This window comes from Poromitra crassiceps (genome assembly GCF_964638095.1).
Source record: "Poromitra crassiceps genome assembly, chromosome: 2".
Lineage (NCBI taxonomy): Eukaryota > Metazoa > Chordata > Actinopteri > Beryciformes > Melamphaidae > Poromitra > Poromitra crassiceps.
Window position 1 is genome coordinate 21,527,740 of NC_139624.1, and position 21,047 is coordinate 21,548,786.

General features: G+C 41.8%; 1 protein-coding gene across 1 annotated transcript in view; it reads left to right on the forward strand.

Annotated features, from left to right (window-relative positions):
- Nucleotides 1-21,047, forward strand: part of LOC310792696 (anoctamin-4-like) — a 77,832-nt gene that overhangs the window by 42,903 nt on the left and 13,882 nt on the right. The window contains exons 13-17 of the mRNA XM_083654422.1: nucleotides 7,954-8,036; nucleotides 9,529-9,669; nucleotides 13,841-14,005; nucleotides 18,199-18,235; nucleotides 19,379-19,490. Coding sequence (XP_083510548.1) covers nucleotides 7,954-8,036; nucleotides 9,529-9,669; nucleotides 13,841-14,005; nucleotides 18,199-18,235; nucleotides 19,379-19,490 — 538 coding nt within the window. The remainder of the gene's footprint in view (nucleotides 1-7,953; nucleotides 8,037-9,528; nucleotides 9,670-13,840; nucleotides 14,006-18,198; nucleotides 18,236-19,378; nucleotides 19,491-21,047) is intronic.

Here is a 21,047-nt window from a genome sequence, read left to right on the forward strand (position 1 = left end):
TTCAACAGGTTTTCTGAGTTTTTACCACACAGGTGTCTGACATTTTCTTTTTTATAGAATAAGTCTGGAGGAGTAATTACTAATTACAGTGGAAATGAATGGAAAGGAATGTCAGAATGCAGATACTTTCTTTTATTGTATTCCATCCATCTGCTTCTAGCAGAAGTGGAAAGAGTAATGACAAATCCTACTCAAGCAGAGGTGGAAAGTACTCAAGTATTTTTTTAAGTACTACTCAACAGTTTACTTTTTGAGGATTTGTACTTTTAAAGTATTTTTATAATCCGATACTTTTACTCTTACTTGAGTCATCTTAATAATAGCTATTCTACTTCAGTACATTCATTGAGTAAATGAGTAAATTGCACACTGCACCGCACTATTTAAAATAGGTGACTTATTTACTCTCACTTGAGTAATTTCCTGGACTAGTACTTTTACTTGTACTCAAGTTAATTTTCACTAAGGTAACAATACTTGTACTTGAGTAGGATTTGTTAGTACTGTTTCCACCTTTGTACTCAAGTACTGTACAAGCATTGTTACCGTTAGTGAAAATTAACTGAATTACAAGTAAAAGTACTAGTCCAGGAAATTACTCAAGTAAGAGTAAAAAAATAAGTAGCAGATTTAAAAGCACTTGAGTAAAAGTACATTTGCGTTACTTAAAAAACGTTTTATATTTTAATTATTTACCATAATTACATTTCATACATCCAGCATGTTACCAGTCAGTGTTAGCAGCTGTCCCTGCCTTTGTCTGTCAAATTTTTCATACTGAACAGCTCGTTCAGATGTGACCAGGGATACTCATGATCTGCTCTCTGTCATTATCTTCTCCTTCGTTTTTGCTCCTCGGTTTCCTGGTCAACCACTCCTTCTACTCCCCTGTCCTGTCATCCTCCAGACACCCACCAGATGTCCTCGGACTTTACCTCCTCCTGCACACACACACACCTGTCTTCCCAACACATTATCACTCACTTACTGATTGGTCAGGACGCTTACTTTATAATGCATGGGGTACCCCCTTTTCATCATTTTTCAACACCACCGGTTACTTTCCTCCACTGCTAAATTGAAAACGTCAATTTTGTGCTCAAAGTCCAAAAAATAAGCTGATGACGTCAGACACACACACAGACACACACAGACAAACACATAATGGTCTGGCGACCAGTGTTTGGGGTAACGCGTTAAGAGTACTCTGATTACTATTTTAAGGTAACGAGCAATGTAACGCGTTTTGCAATTCAAGTAATCCGTTATTAGTTACCTTTTCAAATAAAGAATCCGTTACTTTTCTCTCCCATGCTTGCCCGATACACTCAGAACGAGCGGTTTTATTTACGTCAGAACAACATTTCAGCATTGGGCAGTACACAGTGAGATAACAGCCAACCTTGCTTTTTTAATTAGGTAATTGCCCTAATTACCTAATTAAAAAATCTGTCTCCTAGGTCACCCACAGAGGTGCTCTTTACACTTCCTGAAAGTTTCACCCCGATCGCACGTAAAGTGGCATAGCTGTGGCCAAACAAATTCTGCTCACTCACAGGAACTTCTCATTATTAGTGGACCCGTGGGAGTTAGGCTTCCCCTTTGGGAGTTAGACTCCCTCTGGTCTGGAACACAGTGGTCTCCAAAGCCTCCAGGACACACTCAAATTCCTTTTTCCTTTTCTTTTTTTGCTCCTTATACTCTAATCACTTATATAGCCTCAGCCTGATGACATCACTGATGATGGACAAGAAGACAATGACGACTTTAGCTACGTCTTTAATTCAATGTCACTATCACTACACCTGCTATCCTGGTACAGTGGTACTGTATAACTAAAACATCTAAAGACAGGCTCCAAGCCCAAAACAAACTCATCCTTAACCTCAGTCCAAGAACGCACATTAGCCCATCTCATTTTAAAGAGTTAAATTGGCTCCCCGTTGAAAGCAGAGTACAACAGTTGACAAGAGCTCTATTTATTGTCTGTGTTGCCCTGGGGAGTGGTCTTTGTGGTATTGTAGTTTAGTTACCTAAACTAAACTACAATACCACAAACATGCGCTCAAACATGCACTCCTCAAACATGCGCTCAAACATGCGCTCCTCAAACATGCGCTCAAACATGCGCTCCTGCGTCAGGAACCTTGGTGTGACCTTCGATAGTGCTTTTAAATTTGACAAACAGATAAGCTCCGTTGTAGCAACTAGCTTTTTTCAACTTAGACTTTTAGCTAAGATGAAACCATATTTCTCTCAAATGGATCTGGAGAGATTGATCCACGCCTTCATCACCAATCGATTAGACTACTGTAAGTAGTCTAACAACGGTAGACATTGTTTGTCTACTGTGTCTGTTTAAGTTGCATTTTCTTGTTTGTCCTGTTTCGTTATCTTGTCCCACCTGCTTGAGGGTATCATACATACATATAAAAAGCATACACATAGCACTGACTCTCACTCTGTGGTGAGTGGCTCTGGGGGAGGGCGTGGCCACCATAGTAACCCAGTTCCACCTCTGTGGGAGGAAACACTTTCGCAAATACAGGGGAGGGTTGTGGGGTATGCTGCACATTGTAATGTATTGTATGATGTCTGTTTGTAATGCAAAAATAATAATAAAAATAATAATGAAAAGAATAATAATAAAAAGATTACTGTAACGCATTTTATGTCGGCATTGACCAGTCGCTGCTCCGTCGTCTCCAGATGGTCCAAAATGCAGCTGCCCGTCTTCTCACTATAGCACCAAAAAGCACGACCATATCTCACCGGTCCTGGCCTCTCTCCACTGGCTCCCCATCCATCAACGCATTGATTTTAAATTGCTGCTGATTGTTTTTAAAGCACTAAACGGGCTAGCCCCTTCTTATCTTGCCGAGCTCCTGGTCCACCACGCCCACATCCAGAGCCCTAAGGTCCGCTGACCAACTGCTGCTGGAGGTGCCCAGGACAAAACTAAAGTCCAGAGGAGACAGAGCCTTCACAGCTGCCTGCTGCCCCTAGGCTCTGGAACAGCCTCCCCTTCGCTATCCGATCAGCCCAGAGTCTAGCTTCTTTTAAGTCCCTGCTAAAGACCCACCTCATCTCCCTTGCTTTTGACTCGAGTTGAGTTGTTTTTTCTGCACTTTCCGTTTATTAATTTTATTGTCTCAACTTTTATCCATCTTGATTACTTGTTTTATTGCACTTTGTACTGCACCTTGCTTCTGATTAGTGCATTTGTACCTGCTTTATGTTTGTGTTTTTACCTGTAAAGCACTTTGATCGGCCTGTGTTGTTGTAAATGTGCTCTATAAATAAAGTTGACTTGACTTGACTTGACTTGGCTTACCTGTTTTGCTACCAGCTCTGTTTTGCCTTTTGGCTGCCTTTGCCCTCACTTCACCTATCAGCCGGCCTGATCTGTTTGCCTTTTGGTTTAGTGGTTATTTGCTCTACTCAGTCCTCTTATTGAAGCTTCTTTGTTGAGCCAAGCTCTCTGTCTCCCGGCTTACATTTGGGTCCAGTCCCTGAGTTGACATAGGGCTAAGTGACAGTTATTCTGTATTGAACAGGTCAAGTCGCAGGGTGATAAGGTCAAATGTTGAATGTTGTTAATGATCCCCATATCTGATCCTGAATCAGATCACCTCTACCAGTCCATTTTAACAACCCTTTAATTAGTTACAGACCTGCAGCGTTATCTGAGCACAGGAGACAAGTGTTGAACTTTACATCGTACGACATTAAACCATATAGTATGTTGTAAAATAGTTGTTTTTCTTGAAGCCATGTAGCCTGATGTAGCCTTTTGATTGAATTTAAGCTGAATTTAATTCTGCTTTGCGGTGATTAGCAGTATGATTACATAAAGTATAAGGTACATAATCACTCAAAACACAAAAGAGGAGTGACATGCCAAACTCATGTTGAACTGATGTTTTGAATAAGATGTTTGTGAGTTTAAACCATAAAGAGAAATGTGGAATATTATGCAAGCTGTTTTTACAGCTGCTGCAGTCATGCCGAGCCTAAATCTGTTTTGTTTTGTGCCCGCAAAATATTTCATATTATTCCAATTGAATGTTCATAAAAGTTTTTAAAAAAGTACAACTGACCTTGCAGCGGCTGCCTCTGGATGTTGGAAGTTGCTGCTGTCCAAATGGATTATCTTTGAGTGCAACTACAGCAGAGTATCCATTGAAATGCCTTCATTAACGTTCCTCAGAACTGTGCTCCACTCCCCTGCTGGCTCCACAAGAAAAGCTTAGACAGCTGAGCCTTCAGGCATGAAACAGCTGCTGGAAAGAGGAGAGAAGATCAGTTAGAGGCTCAAATAGTAACTCCCAGACAAAAAGCACAAGTCTTGTTTTTAAAATAAGGAGAAGAGCCTTCGGTTGTGACTGAGGCACGACTCATTTTGGAGTGGGAGGCTGGGAAACATCTGTAATAGGTAAACCATCCATAGGACTTTGTTCAGGGACATCAGGCCTCTGTGTTTTAGTACAATAATGGCAAGGTGACATGACCTGTCTCACACCAGGCAATCTTACCAGACATAACAAAACATGTTGTGCTATTAACTCCTCAACCGACTCCAGCTCATACAGAACTCTGCCGCCCGGATCATTACCCGCACTAAATCCTCTGATCACATCACCCCCATTCTCATCCAACTCCACTGGCTCCCTGTTCCATACAGAATTAACTACAAAATCCTCCTGTTCACCTACAAAGCTCTCAACCACCAAGCACCCATCTACCTCTCTGACCTCCTGCACGATTACACCCCCTCCCGTTCCCTGCGCTCCTCCACTGCTGGTCTCCTCACTGTCCCTTCACACCGCCTCACTACCATGGTGCAAGGGCCTTCAGCTGCACTGCCCCCAAGCTTTGGAATTCCCTACCCCCACACATCCGACAGTCCGACACCATCACAACATTCAAATCCCACCTCAAAACCCACCTGTTCAAACTGGCCTACTCTCTGTAATTAATGTCACTTTTCCCCAACCAATCTGCATTTTCCTTCCTTCTTAGCTATGTCTCATTCCTGCTGTAATTTGTCCTGTTTTTAATATGTATATGTTCTTATTATGTGAATCTGTTTTTATATGCACTGTAAGGCGACCTTGGGTGTTCTGAAAGGCGCCTCCAAATAAAATGTATTATTATTATTATTATTATTATTATTATTATTATTATTCACAAGTCAAGACCCAAGTCTAATTGTAAATTACCAAGTCAAGTCTCAAGTCTAAATGTAGAACAGCAAGTCAAGTCAGTACAAATCACGAGTCCAGTATCAATTTAATATCTTGAAGAAAACGAAATATGTAGGACTTTTCAATGCAATGTGGTTTTAATAGGATAAAAACTTGGTAAGAGCATCATGAGTTTGATTTCTATCATCAGTTTAGACTCATATACACAAACACAATCTCAAGTCAAGAATTTAGAAACCTTTTGTTTCAAGTCATCAGAGTACAAGTCAAATTCGAGTCCCAAGTCACCAGCCCCCAAGTCAAGTCTAAAGCAATTAAAATAACTCTCGAGTCCAAGCCATGTGACCATGGCGCTACCTCTGAAAAGTAGAGATAGGATATTCTGCTCTCTGATCTAAATGCAAATCCACATTCAAAATATATTCATCTTTCTGAGAGCTTCATTCACCCTGCAGCATCAGTGCAGCACTGAGTTTGAATTCTGCCAAATATCTGGAAAACTAACTGTACCTTATGAAGGGCTAAATATCAAACAAATACACAATTGTGCTCAGTAATGTTGAGCAGTGACAAAAACAGCAAGACACATTTCATTTTCATTTTATTTAGCCAGGAATATTCCCATTAAGATTCAGAATCCCTTTTACAAGGGAGTCTTGGGCAAGACAGCAGCATAACAAGTTCCACATAAAAGAACAGACACAAAACAGCTAATTACATTTAAAAAAATCAATTAGCAGTGTTCAGTAAGAAGGACATGTGCATTCAGTGGTCAAATAGTCCTGTTTTTATAATCGTCCACGCTTATCAAATAATCTAGTTTAATGTGACGTAGCTCACACCAACATGAGTTTAAAGTGACATAGCTCACACCAACATGAGTTTAAAGTGACGTAGCTCACACCAACATGAGTTTAAAGTGACGTAGCTCACACCAACATGAGTTTAAAGTGACGTAGCTCACACCAACATGAGTTTAAAGTGACGTAGATCACACCAACATGAGCTTAAAGTGACGTAGCTCACACCAACATGAGTTTAAAGTGACATAGCTCACACCAACATGAGTTTAAAGTGACGTAGATCACACCAACATGAGTTTAAAGTGACGTAGCTCACACCAACATGAGTTTAAAGTGACATAGCTCACACCAACAAGAGTTTAAAGTGACGTAGATCACACCAACAAGAGTTTAAAGTGACGTAGATCACACCAACATGAGTTTAAAGTGACGTAGCTCACACCAACATGAGTTTAAAGTGACATAGCTCACACCAACATGAGTTTAAAGTGACGTAGATCACACCAACATGAGTTTAAAGTGACGTAGCTCACACCAACATGAGTTTAAAGTGACGTAGCTCACACCAACATGAGTTTAACTTTAAAGTGATGTAGCTGACACTAAAATGAGTTTAAAATGACGTAGCTCACACCAACATGAGTTTAACGTGACGTAGCTCACACCAACATGAGTTTAACTTTAAAGTGATGTAGCTGACACTAAAATGAGTTTAAAATGACGTAGCTCACACCAACATGAGTTTAAAGTGACGTAGCTCACACCAACATGAGTTTAAAGTGATGTAGCTGACACTAAAATGAGTTTAAAATGACGTAGCTCACACCAACATGAGTTTAAAGTGACGTAGCTCACACCACCATGATGCAAAATCATATAACAGTGCCTGTGTCGGTGCAATTTCAGCTCCGGTCCAATTTCAGTTCGGGCACGTGGTGGGATTAACGTGGGCAAAATAGAGAGCCGCAGGGATGACGTATTTTTGTAGGCAGAATGCGGAAGTCCCGAACTTCCTGGTTCTACACTGTTTCTGTCTATGGGATTTTTGAATGGGTTTTTGCCGCGATGCTTCAAATAAGGTCTCTGGGCAACGCAAGATTAATCAAACGCGAACCAGAGTTCCGTCGGATAATCTTCACACATGAGGACCACTTTCATGAGTTTTGAAGCGTAAATGCGAGCCCTAGAAGTAAAATGCTCGAGCTAAGCTAATCCAGAACTACACACTGTCGCATAGGCTTCCACGTCACGTCAGCACTCAACCTGGACTGTTGTTGGATGTGTGCACTGATTACCCCGGGCTGAACGGGCTGAACCAGGTGAGGGAAAGAGAATTTCCGTGTTCGCCCTTTGAAGTGGTGACGTTATTGACGTATATATCCCCATCGACTCAAAAGTGTAGTCTCATTTAGCCGTTTGCTAGCTAGCCGTCCTTTTAACGGCAAGTAAAAGCTTCAAAACTCGTAAAAGTGGTCCTCGTGTGTGAAGATGATATTACTAAACACTGGTTCGCGTTTGATTAAGCCAGCGTTGCCCAGAGAGATTATTAGAAGCATCGCGCCAAAAACCCATTCAAAAGGGCTGTTAGCATCGATGATTTCCGGACTCGTTACTGCGGCTCTCTATGGCAGACAGCTTTAGATTAGCTAACAAGCTAACGCTAAGCTATTGATGTTATCAGACATGATAGACATTAAAAATATGAGGGTCAGTCAGGGTTAGACCCCGTTGTGGACCCCACACGGAGGGTGAGCCGAATCTGTAGCCCGAGTAAAATATGTACCTACACCGGTTCGAGGAATGACGTCCACAATTTGCCTCAAGACGGAAGGTTGCAGCTACTGATAGCTTTAGGAGTCAGTAGAGAACATCAAGAATGTTATTCATGTAACCATACCTTCAAACCTCAAACCCCTAATGCTGTTTCATTCTTCACGTTTCAGCGACGGTCTTCCTGGAGTTCTGGAAGAGACGCAGAGCGGCCCTGGCATACGACTGGGACCTGATCGACTGGGAGGAGGAGGAGGTAATGTATAATTTCAGTGATACAGTGGAGGTAAAGGAGGCCACAGTGTGGAGGAGGAGGAGGAGGAGGTAAAGTCTCATTTCAGTGATACTGTGGAGGTAAAGGAGGCCACAGTGTGGTACTGGGAGGAGGAGGAGGAGGAGGAGGAGGAGGTAAAGTCTCATTTCAGTGATACAGTGGAGGTAAAGGAGGCCACAGTGTGGTACTGGGAGGAGGAGGAGGAGGAGGAGGAGGAGGAGGAGGAGGAGGAGGAGGAGGAGGAGGAGGAGGAGGAGGAGGAGGAGGTAAAGTCTCATTTCAGTGATACAGTGGAGGTAAAGGAGGCCACAGTGTGGTACTGGGAGGAGGAGGAGGAGGAGGAGGTAAAGTCTCATTTCAGTGATACTGTGGAGGTAAAGGAGGCCACAGTGTGGTACTGGGAGGAGGAGGAGGAGGTAAAGTAAAATTTCAGTGACAGAGTGGAGGGAAAGGAATGAAAGGCCTCTGTTGAACTTGCGCTTCACAGTGCGTAGCCTCCTGTCAAATCTGGTTTGCTTTTCCCTAAAATCTATTCTCAGTTCTTCCCTCGCTAACTTGCACTCTGAAAAGCGGTGCTTCTTTGACCCATTGAAGTAGGCTGATATCAGACTGAATTGAAGTACGCTGATATCAGACTGAATTGAAGTACGCTGATATCAGACTGAATTGAAGTAGGCTGATATCAGACTGAATTGAAGTACGCTGATATCAGACTGAATTGAAGTAGGCTGATATCAGACTGAATTGAAGTACGCTGATATCAGACTGAATTGAAGTACGCTGATATCAGACTGAATTGAAGTACGCTGATATCAGACTGAATTGAAGTACACTGATATCAGACTGAATTGAAGTAGGCTGATATCAGACTGAATTGTCAATTCGTTACACTTTCCAGCACCATTTCCAGCAGCCAAAAAGTCAACTCGGTGGAGGGGGCGGATACCAAGTTCTGGACCCGGGCAACCATTGAGGTTTAACTCAACCAATGAGATCATTTCTGCCTCCAACAAATGTTTGTAGAACTAAAACTCCAATCTGCACATTAAATCTTCAGCCATGCAAAGATATAATCAACCCCTGATGTACCCCTTTGAAGATATATTCTGTCTGTAACACTGCTGTGTACACGAATATATTACTTCGGGATTAAATACTACTTTTGTAAAATTCAAGGAGCTCCCCTCTCAATTTTGTTTAGTACTTTGCCTGCTGAGCTGCCTTGGTCCACAACTCTGTGCTCCCTCAAGATATAATCAACCAAATCATTCATGCTTTTTTTCCCTTTCTGATTTCGTGCAGATTTTGTCTTACAGATGCAACAAAATCCAGTGTTTGTCGCACGTTCTCCCCTACTTTTTTAGGCAAATACCCGATGATAGGACCATTTTACAGAGACTGTCAATGAGTTTGACATCGTCTCTGCACTTCCAGCTGCACTATGGTGAAGTGCGTCTTGTCCTTTGTCTTTCAGGAGGAAATCCGTCCTCAGTTTGAGGCCAAATACTCCCAGAAGGAGAGGATGAACCCCATATCTGGAAAGCCTGAGCCCTACCAGGCGTTCACAGACAAATACAGCCGGCTCATCGTCTCCACGTCTGGGATCTTCTTCATGGTGAGGAGTTTAGTTTTGTTTATTAGGATCCCCATTAGCCATTACACAAGGCAACAGCTACTCTTCCTGGGGTCCACAGTCAAAACAAACAATAGCCTACAGATACATTACAAATATGCAAAGTAAAAGACAAAACACATTTTAAAATCGTAAATTTAAGACAAACAAGAGAAAACAAACAAAAACTCACTCAACCTGGTTCTAATCTAAATACAGTATCAAATGTCCATCCAAATAACCATGTAACCTACATCACAACCTTACTATCTTCCTAAAATACTATATACAGTATATACTGGAATATAATACTATATTATACAACAGTTAGTTCCGGCCGGGCAATTTGATTGGACAAGAGGGATCCTACCAGTGCCAATATTTCATGATAATGCACTGGCGCTTCACTGTGTGTAGATCACTCCGCTTCACAGCTGCCCTAATCAACAAAATGCTTCACAGCTGTAGAGTAGACAGTAGTAAAGTAGACAGCCTGCAGTTAATTAGGATGATTAAGCTACATTTTCTGCAAAGCAGAAAGCTGAGGGAACTATTTTTGTTGGCGGAGGAATAAATAGAGAAATCATATATTTTCTCAGCTTTTTGTCATTTTTTTAATCAGCTTTGTTTAATAGAACTGTTGTATAAAAGCAGTATCACACTCAAGGTTGTGCTGTTGTTGTCTAATATTGGCACTGCTGTGATTATCTTCGGCACTCGGCCTGCGGCCTCGTGCCTACGACCAAATCACAGCAGTGCCGATATTAGCCAACAACAGCACTCCCTCTCGTGTGATATTGCTTAAATATAATACATCTACCTATAACCTAACTAATACATTACTATCCGTCTATCAATCATTATCTATCTATCATCTGTCCACCCATAGTACATCCATATAATTCAAGTCCTATCTCATGTATAATACATGTATATGTATAACACATGCATATATGTTATATAACCATGTAACTATATTACTACATTATTTACTATCAACTCTATACGATATCTAGGTGTATAATCACTATTCTTAATACCAGTTCCATTCATTGACCTATAATTAACTAGTTATGAAATTATAAAATGTACTTTTAGCTTCTTTTTAAGTCTATATCTACTTTCTATGTTTATAATTAAAGCATTCCATTCAGACATGGCTCTGTACATTACAGATTTTTTCATTGCATTTGTTCTAGGCCTAGGTAAAGTGAAACGCTCCCTCGCCACCTGCCTGGTAGCGCGGGTATGTCTGTCACATGTATATTTAATATGATTATATAAACATTCTTGTTCCTTAAGGAGTAAATGTGTGAGCCACAGACATGCCACTCTCTCCTTTCTAATACGTGTGACATCACGACACCACAAAACACCCAGAACCGCGGCAGTTAACTAGTACGAGTCGTGCCAAACAAACGTTAATATCTCAAAAACTATACATCACATCGCTTATATTTTGACATTCTGAGTGAGAGCAGAAGTAGCTCAAGAGTTTGATGTATACTATATGCATGTCGTGTCAAGGTTGTGTGATCCAACTGTCGCGGTTTTTAAAATGTAAACAGGGTCAGCCGGCTAGACTCAGACGCTCAAGCTCAGGCTCCCTAGGGTCCCGTTTTCCGCCCAGTGACGCCGTTTGTTTACAAAAATGCTGATCGGCTGATCCCTCGTATAGATACTTGCTTTAGTTTTCACGAAATTGTGTTTTAATTGATAGTGTTATTATCACCAAGTTGTCATTGCCAAGGACATTATATTGAAAAAGATATCGGGGAATAATCAATAATGACATAAATATGAAGGGTTTCTTTGCAAAACAACTCACACAGGCTACATACAGTACATTCTGGGGGAATTTTGCGGTAACCCTTTATTTTACAGGTACCCTAGTTACATATGAACTATTTGTAATTACACATGAACACCAAATGTAATTACACAGTAATTACCAATAGTTATAAATGATGTTCATATGTAGTTACATTGTAACATACCTGTAAAATGGAGTGAGTCTGTTCAACTGCAGTTCATATGTAGTTACATTGTAACGGACCTGTAAAGTGGAGTGAGTGTATTCAACTTTAGTTCATATGTAGTTACATGGTAACAGACCTGTAAAGTGGAGTGAGTCTATTTAACTGTAGTTCATGTAGTTACATGGTAACAGACCTGTAAAGTGGAGTGAGTATATTCAACGGTAGTTCATATGTAGTTACATTGTAATGGACCTGTAAAGTGGAGTGAGTCTATTCAACTGTAGTTCATATGTAGTTACATGGTAACAGACCTGTAAAGTGGAGTGAGTCTATTTAACTGTAGTTCATATGTAGTTACATGGCACCGGACCTGTAAAGAAGCTCTGGCCTGGGACAGAGATAGCTAAAAGCCAGTGGGGAATTCGAACCACTGAACTTCAGATTGCAAAGCAGGCGTCTTTAACCACTCAGCCACAAGGGCTTTACAACTTGTGGAGTTTGGGATAACTGTATGTCAGTCAGATGTAGTTGTCACTTCCTAGCTTTGGTATTATAAGCATAGACTTTGTTAGATACTTTGTTAGTTGTAGGTTGAAAGACAGGCAATATTGATTAATGTGAATGCATTTCTGCAGTGTGACTGTGCCAGACCCCCCCCCCCCCCCCCCCCCCCCCCATGAGCTGTAAATGGCTCATGGGACTATTTAAACCACAATTCAGAAAATTATTAGAATGCATTTTTTTTTTTTTTAATCTTTAAGTATAACTAAATGTTTCTAGAGCACAGTGCATACAATTTATTTAGCAAATAGGGGGGAGTTCCCCCCTTATGCGGATTAGGGGATTTATAGACTTTGGGGAGAGATGATCCGGGGGTCTGCTGACCAAAGGGGTCTTTGAGGGGCTTCGACTGGGTCCCCAACAAATTGAGAAATTGGGAAATTGATGGGGAAATGACTCATTTACAATAAGCTAACAATTAGAATGTAGAAGAATGGCTATTTTGATTATAGTTTCACTGTTACCTCTATATCTACAATACTTTTATTATAATTTTTGTATTGGAATTCTGGACAAAATCATACCTACAACTAAATAAAGTATCAATATTTTCCCCCAAGTCTCTGTGTATAATAACAAAGCTATGAAGTGACAGCAACTACATCTGACTGACATACAGTTATCCTCTTAAACTCCACCATGAAATTTGGAAAGCCCTCGTGGCTGAGTGGTTAAAGCCGCTTGCTTTGCAATCAGAAGTTCAGTGGTTCGAATCCACCACTGGGTTTTAGCAATCTCTGTCCCAGCCGGGAGCTTCTTTACAGGTCCGCTACCATGTAACTACATATGACCTACAGTTGAAAAGACTCACTCCACTTTACAGGTCCGGTACCATGTAACTACATATGAACTACAGTTGAACAGTCTCACTCCACTTTACAGGTCCGGTACCATGTAACTACATATGAACTACAGTTGAACAGTCTCACCCCACTTTACAGGTCTGTTACAATGTAACTACATATGAACTACAGTCGAACAGACTCACTCCATTTTACAGGTCTGTTACAATGTAACTACATATGAACTACAGTTGACAGACTCACTCCATTTTACAGGTCTGTTACAATGTAACTACATATGAACGTAATTTAGAACTATTGGTAATTACTGTGTAATTACATTTGGTGTTCATGTGTAATTACAAATAGTTCATATGTAACTAGGGTACCTGTAAAATAAAGGGTTACCAATTTTGCTACCTGCAAATCGTAGTCAATGTTTCAGAATCTCTTGATGACTCATATGTTCAAGCACCAAACTAATTTGTAAGCAAATGTCTTCAGATGACTCACAACTGCATGCGTAATTAAAGCCATCGTGATTAACATTCCTGTCAGCACCCATTTTGTCAGAGTAGGTGCCAGTTTTTTTAAATTTGCGAATAATGTTCTAATCAACTCCTTATAGTTGCTTTTTTAATTTTTTAACCAATTTTCTTTGAAATCTTTCCTTGTTTTTATCTAATTCTATCTCGCACACGTTTGAATGTATTGTCCTATTCCTTATTTTCATGCCTTTTTGCACTTCATACACTTTGTATAGCGCTTCATACATTTCGCTTTTACATAAGGGCTGTACAAATCAAGTGGATTTGCACGAGTAGTCGTACTTTCTGCTTGTGACTTGCACAGATCCTGGTGGTGATCGCGGCGGTGTTTGGCATCGTTATTTACCGTGTGATCACGGTGAGCACGTTCGCAGCGTTTGGCTGGGCGCTCATCAGGAACAACTCTCAGGTGGCGACCACGGGAACGGCCGTCTGCATCAACTTCTGCATCATCATGCTCCTCAACGTGGTGAGTGTCTGCTCACCATCAGTGATGTCACGGACCAGCCGTTAGTGATGTCATGGACCAGCCGTCAGTGATGTCATGGACCAGCCGTCAGTGATGTCACGGACCGCTCAGTGAAAGCTGTGGGTGTTTATTAGCCTGGTAAAAAGCATCCTGATAACGTGATCTCACATTCTGTCTCACTCCATCAGTCTGCACTTCCAACCGCTCACATCGTTTTGAGTGGGCGGGAGTACTTGCCTTGACAGACAACTCCTTCAGCCAATCAGCGTCGCCAAATCTAATCCAAATCCACTCGGAAGAATGGCGCTGGTGCATACTCTTGTTGTTGTTATTGAGTCTATTTCTGCAATAACTGCACTAACTGTGTTTACATGACTAACATTTCTAGCGCCATTACTGTTTTTCCACCTGATTGTCCGATTACATTGTCAACTATGGTGCAGGTCCCTGATTGGCCCGGTTACATTCTAATTGCTGGAAATCACAGGGGGCGGGTCCAGACTGATCCTTGGAGCGAAACAGAACATGAGTTAATGTGATCAGTATGGTTTAACCAGGCTAGGTAATTATATGCCCTATAAAGACAAAAACATGGATAGAAAAATATTAATTGGTGCTTTTTCCCCTTAAAATATACTATAATATTAATTTCCAATTTACTCAGGATTTCTGTCAGCCTAAAAAGGAGACAAACTATTTCTACAACTAAAGACAGATGTCAGCCTAGTTTAGGTAGGTTTATTTTTCATAAAACCCTGACTGGCAATTTGTGCCAAATCACCATACTGGTACAGGTTCGAATACTCTAAAACAATAGGTTCCTTGTTACAGAAAAACACACCAGGTGCTCTAGTGCAGTGGTTCTCACCCTGGGGGTCGAGACCCTCCAGCGGGTTACGAGATCTTTTGTCATTTGTTGATGATTGTCAAAAAAAAAAAAAAAAAAAAAAAAAAAATTCTCCCACGATGATTAAATCTCCCATACCAATGGATGAATAATAATAATAATAATAATAATACATTTATCTTATATAGCGCTTTTCTAAATACTCAAAGTCGCTTTACAGAAAACACAGAAATAAATACCGGTACTTTAATTTGAAAACATTCATGAAAAGGTGGGGACAGTAGGTAGAGTGGAGTGAGGTTAGGAGGAGAAGGCGAGGTTGAAGAGGTGGGTCTTGAGAGCCTGTTTGAAGGAAGTTATGGACTGTGATTGACGGATGTGGCTGGGGAGAGTGTTCCAGAGGGTGGGTGCGGCAACTGAGAAGGCCCTGTCGCCCCAGGTCCGGAGCTTGGTCCGGATCTATTATAAAGCTATATAAACTCTAAAAACGATATCATTGAGTGAGTCAAATCAGTGTGTGAATGCATGCGCACTGCGCAGTGTCGTTGGGTTGGGTAGGGAGGAGGGGGGGTCGTGAATCCCAGCCTAAAGTTGTTTGGGGGTTGCGGCTCCGCAAAGCATTTGCTGTCGGGCCGCGAGGAAGTGATTCGACAGGGAGAAAGAGAGAGAGTGAGAGAGCGAGGCAGAGAGAGACGCACACACACACGCACACACACACACACACACACACACACACACACACACACACAATAGTGTGCATTAAAATAGGGAGCATGAAATTGAAAGTAAAAAGACAGGAGCGCAAGGAGAGGACATTAAAAGACTCCACGTCAGGTTACAATGCACAGTTGCACACCTCTTTTGTGTAGTAAAAACGACGACTAACACACACACACACACACACACACACACACACACACACACACACACACACACACATCCACAATCAATTTGAAGAAACAGTATAATGTCTCACAGACACGAGAGAGGAAGAGAAATAAACACAGGCTGTTGGTGAGTTGGTGAGTTGCAATCCTATGCTTAACAAGTTCCACTCCACCGGGACACCGTCTGACTTTCAACAAACGCACATTCAAATGCCAAGCACAGACAGTGTACTCTGAACTGACAGGTTATGTTGTGTTGTAGAAAATTGAAGTTCCATTGGCATTTCCTAATCAATAAGCTATAATTGCATACACATAATTAATGCTATGAGTTATTAGTCATAAGACATCTCACACATGCAGAAATGGAGACGCACATACATACGAGGAGATTTCTTCACCCTCTGCTCCACAGCACATGGAGGTCAAAACAAACTTTCACCCACCGCATGAGGTTGACCTCGCTGATACAGACTGGCTCCAAGTCAAGTCATCACCCCACCTCTCTCTGTTTCTCTCTGCCTTCCTTTCCAGCTCTCTTTTTGATCCGTTGTCTGTGTGTGTGTGTGTGTGTGTGTGTGTGTGTGTGTGTGTGTGTGTGTAAAGTAATTTTCAACACGTTACCTTTTAGTCGATGTGGGGTATCTGGTGACAGAGGAAGGTTGTTATCCTGCTTGACCAGTTCCGTCCATGTTTGGGGTATTCCTGGAATTACAAACTTGGTGACAGATTAATTTGTTCAAGGGATTATCGATTCTCTATTTTGGGTATGGCTAAAATATCACTAATTGCAAACTTCCCAGCTCCTTCAAAATGTGGCTTCTTACATAGGAGGAGATTTCTTCACCCTCTGCTCCACAGCACATGGAGGTCAAAACAAACTTTCACCCACTGCATGAGGTTGACCTTGCTGATACAGACAGGCAGCCCTGTAGGCTCCAAGTCAAGTCATCACCCCTCCTCTCTCTGTTTCTCTCTGCCTTCCTTTGCCTATAAAGTACATGTCGAATTGTGACATCGCCACTGAATACATTGGAACTCTGTATGGCATACCAAAATGTGTACATTGAGAATTCAGTCCTTTGGCAATGCAGTTTGCCAAAGGGAATCGCACAAGGACATTGTATATAATTGTATATAAGCAGGGGCAGAGCCAAGATAGGGCTGACACTGAGAGATGCTTGAAACCTTTCAAATTGGCTTCTTAAAAAATCGCTTTACTTTATAGTCCAATGTGAAATAGCAGTTTACTTCTTTTTGGTTGCTTGTTACATATTGTGGGAATCTCAAAAAAACCTATCAACCATATTGCTTGTCAGATTTCTTCCCAGTCTCGCTCGGTGCCATGGGGCTACACCCCGCCGAGTGAGTTTTTGGGGGCTCTGGCCGATACAACTATGATTGCTTCCCAGTCTCGCTCGGTGCTCAATATCTCTGGCCGATCCTAGCCAGCGCGCCATCCTGGACTCTTGTTTTTCATTCAATTTGGTTTATATAAGCTGTTATAATTATTATTTAGCGGATGAGGAGTGGTGAAATTGCATTCTACAACATGTTAACATGTCGAGAGAAAGAAGATTTTCTTCCCCTATTTTCAACCCAATGTTTTCAACCCAGAGTAGCTACAGCGTTCAAGTGAATTCAACTTGTTTGTTTCTACTATGCAGCCCCTGTTCGCCCCACTGCTGCACAGAGCGATGTTTAGTTTGCTTGTTTATTCAAAGTGTCGAACGTGTCGCTTGTCCAAATTGCACCAAATCCGACACTGCACGTCCTCGGATCCCCGGCATCACACACACCAGGTGTGAAGTAAGTCGGAACGGCTCCAGAGATATGCCAAGGACACACAGATACAGACAAGAGATTCCTTGCTTTATAGTATGATGAAGCAGTAGCTCAGTTACAGTATGAGCAAGGCTCGGCTGCTGTGTTTCTGCCTTACATTCGTCATTCCAAAACAGCCCCGTGGAGAGAAATCTATCCATGAATTCTGACCGTTTTCTGCCTCAGCTCGTGGAATTGGACACATGCGCTGTGGGGCCAGTACAGGGTCTGTACTGTTTGTTTTTCCCACCATTCTGTGTAAACTCTAGAGACTGTTGTGTCTCACACACAATCAATGTCAGAAATACTCAAAGCAGCCCGTCTGGCACCAACCAGCAGCCATGCCACAGTCAAAGTCACTGCGATCACATTTTCCCCCCATTCTGATGTTTGATGTGAACGTTAGCTGAAGCTGCTCACCTGTATCTGCATGATCTTCACTGCTGCCACCTGATTGGCTGACTGGATAATTGCATGAATAAGCAGGTGCACAGGTGTTCCTAATAAAGTGCTGGGTGAATCCTAGGTGGCTGTTCAGAAAATGTATCTCACAAATACAATTTGTAAATAAATTACAGTCAATTTGGGTGAACTTCTTCCCTCAGCATTAACTTCCAACCTTGTCTTTTTTCTAGCTCTATGAAAAAGTTGCTCTTCTTCTCACCAATTTAGGTAAGTTGGCTGCATCAGCAGATCTGCTGTTCACAAGGTTGAACAGGTTTTCCACATGCAAAAACACATGTACATTGGCACATTTGTAATCCCTCTTGCAGTGGCGTGCACAGACATTTGGGGGGGGCAGGTGTTCAAGTGAAAGAAAGGGCATTGTGTCACAATGCCTCCTTGTGTGCCTCCTTATGACAACACTTTTGACATCATCACTGATGACATTACATCATTAGCTAATTAGCCTAATTAAAAAATCTGGCTCGGGCTCGCACGTAAAACGACATAGCTGTGGACGAACGAACACACACTTGAAACAAATAAACAAACAAACATTGCCCACATACATTTTACCTTGTTATCTTTAGAGAAGTGTCTGTGTGTGAGTGAGTGAGTGAGTGAGTGAGTGAGTGAGTGAGTGAGTGAGTGAGTGTGTGGGTGAGTGAGTGAGCAGAATTCTATCCGGCCGCGGCTGTGCCGTTTTACGTGCGATCGGGGTGAAGCTTTCAGGGGCTGTAAAGAGCACCCGTGCGGGTGACCTGACGGAGCCAGATTTTTTTAATTAGGTGATTGCCCTGATTACCTAATGATGTGATGTCATCAGTGATGTCATCCTTCCTGGCTGAGGCTAATAAGTTCAGTGATGATGTCATCAGTGATGTCATCAGTGATGATGTCATCAGTGATAATGTCATGTTCCTGACCAGGGGGGGCCTAACTCACGGGGTCCCCACGGGTCCACTAGTATAGATAGATAAATTAGATAGGTAGATAAATTAAATAGATAGATAGATAGATAGATAGATAGATAGATAGATAGATAGATAGATAGATAGTTAGATAGATAGATAGATAGATAGATAGATAGATAGATAGATAGATAGAAAATATGATAGAAAATACACATAGGCTATATTTAAAATATTATGTATTGTGTTATATAGATAATGTATGCATGCACACAAGGTTAGTTGAAAGCTTTGGGAAAAAAAGTTTTGATCCCAATTTTAAAATAGTGGCTCATAGGTTAAAAGGAGGTGTAAAAAATAGATTTAGGAGCGTGTACAAAGCAGTGTTAGTGCATACTGTACTTCTCCTAACAGCACGTGTTTGACTCAGCGTCCCTCTGCTCCCTCCCTGCCGCCACAGAGCAGCCGAGGACCGAGTCGGAGTGGGAAAACAGTTTCACCCTCAAGATGTTCCTTTTCCAGTTTGTCAACCTCAACAGTTCCACCTTCTACATCGCCTTCTTCTTAGGAAGGTGAGATAGAACCTGCAAATACTGCCACCTCATTCATGCATTTCTCCTATAGCTTGCCTCGGCATTGCAGGCAATTTTGTACAGGAGTCTTGTAACACAAAACGTGGGTGTCTTTAAAGCAACAAGGTAAGACAAGGGACGTTTATTTGTAGACGGTTTTAACTTGACAACAAAAACATTGTAAATTGAACTCCCGCTCACTTCCTGTTGCAGTGTTTGCTATGGACATAAAAGAAGAAAAAACATTCAAGTGCAGGACTGACCATTCTGTGAAAACCGTCTATACAGCTGAGCAGCGAAAACAAAAGTAACGGTGTCGAGTGAATATTTCTGCAGTTTGCCGAATGCTGAGAAAAAGGAAGTGCTGTGGGGTTGCGCTCTGGTGAAAACCGTCTAGAGCACATGTCATACACAGAGGCAATGCAAAGTGCTTTACATACAATGGACAACAGAAAAGAGCATAGAGAAATCAAATAAAAAGATGACAGAGTCAAAAGGTTAAAGTTCATGTGAAGGAACAAGCAAAATGTACCACATTGAAGAGTATACTGTAACTACACCCAAACCCAAATGTTTGGTGAAAGGTGAGAAATAGTCTACTGAACTGGCCTTCTCTTATTGGCTGGCTCTTATTGGCTTTGTGCCAGCCAGGTGATGCCACCACCTATTGTACTCTATAGAGCAGAGTGGTTCTCACATTCTTTCACATCCCATTTTGTCCCACGGTCCCCCATATGATAATAAGATTGATGCTATAGATGTTTTATTACAGAAAGTGTATAAAACCCATGACCAAAATAGTCATTGTGTTACCCCCCTTTTGGCTGGGGACCCCCTCAAGGACCCCTGGGGGTCCCCAGACCCCCATTTGAGAACCACTGGGACACACCCGGCACAGAGGCCAGCCAATAGCAGAAGGTCAGTTCAGACCCTACTTTTCACCCGTTCGTTGTCAGGCTTCACCACAGATTGAGGTGGCATGTAGATATTTTACCCTCTGAAAGGAAACAGAATTGTGGCGAAAAAATTGTGACGTTAGCAGCCTACTTCTTGGTATTTCCCAAATATTATAATTGCTATACATAACCTTCATGCCCCAATAATGCACACTTTGCCTCAAAGCTGCCCTTGTTTTGGATCAGATCCTGCCTGATCCATCTCCCGGTACTTACAGGATGAGGCCATTTCCTGTACAGGAACTAACAACAGCTGAAAAGCCTGAAAATTTTGCACCAGCTCCATAGTAGCTCCAACCCCCAAACCATTCCTCTTGGGGTTGCAGCAGTAGTTCAGCAGCATTAAGTGGGAATTTCCCAATGTCTACAATAATAACTTGTCAAATTCAAAGAGCCTTTGAGAATGATACTGTATGGTCACTTTACAAGTTCCAGAACCTTGTAACCATCACAATATGCATGCAGTATTTCCCTGTCAAAAACATCTCCAGGAAACCAGTAAAAAGCAACCATCACAGGGATCACTGTGAAGGCTACTGACGCTGATGGATAGTGCAGCTGCCACCTGCCACACAAAATGTTGGGTGTGTTTTTGCACCGG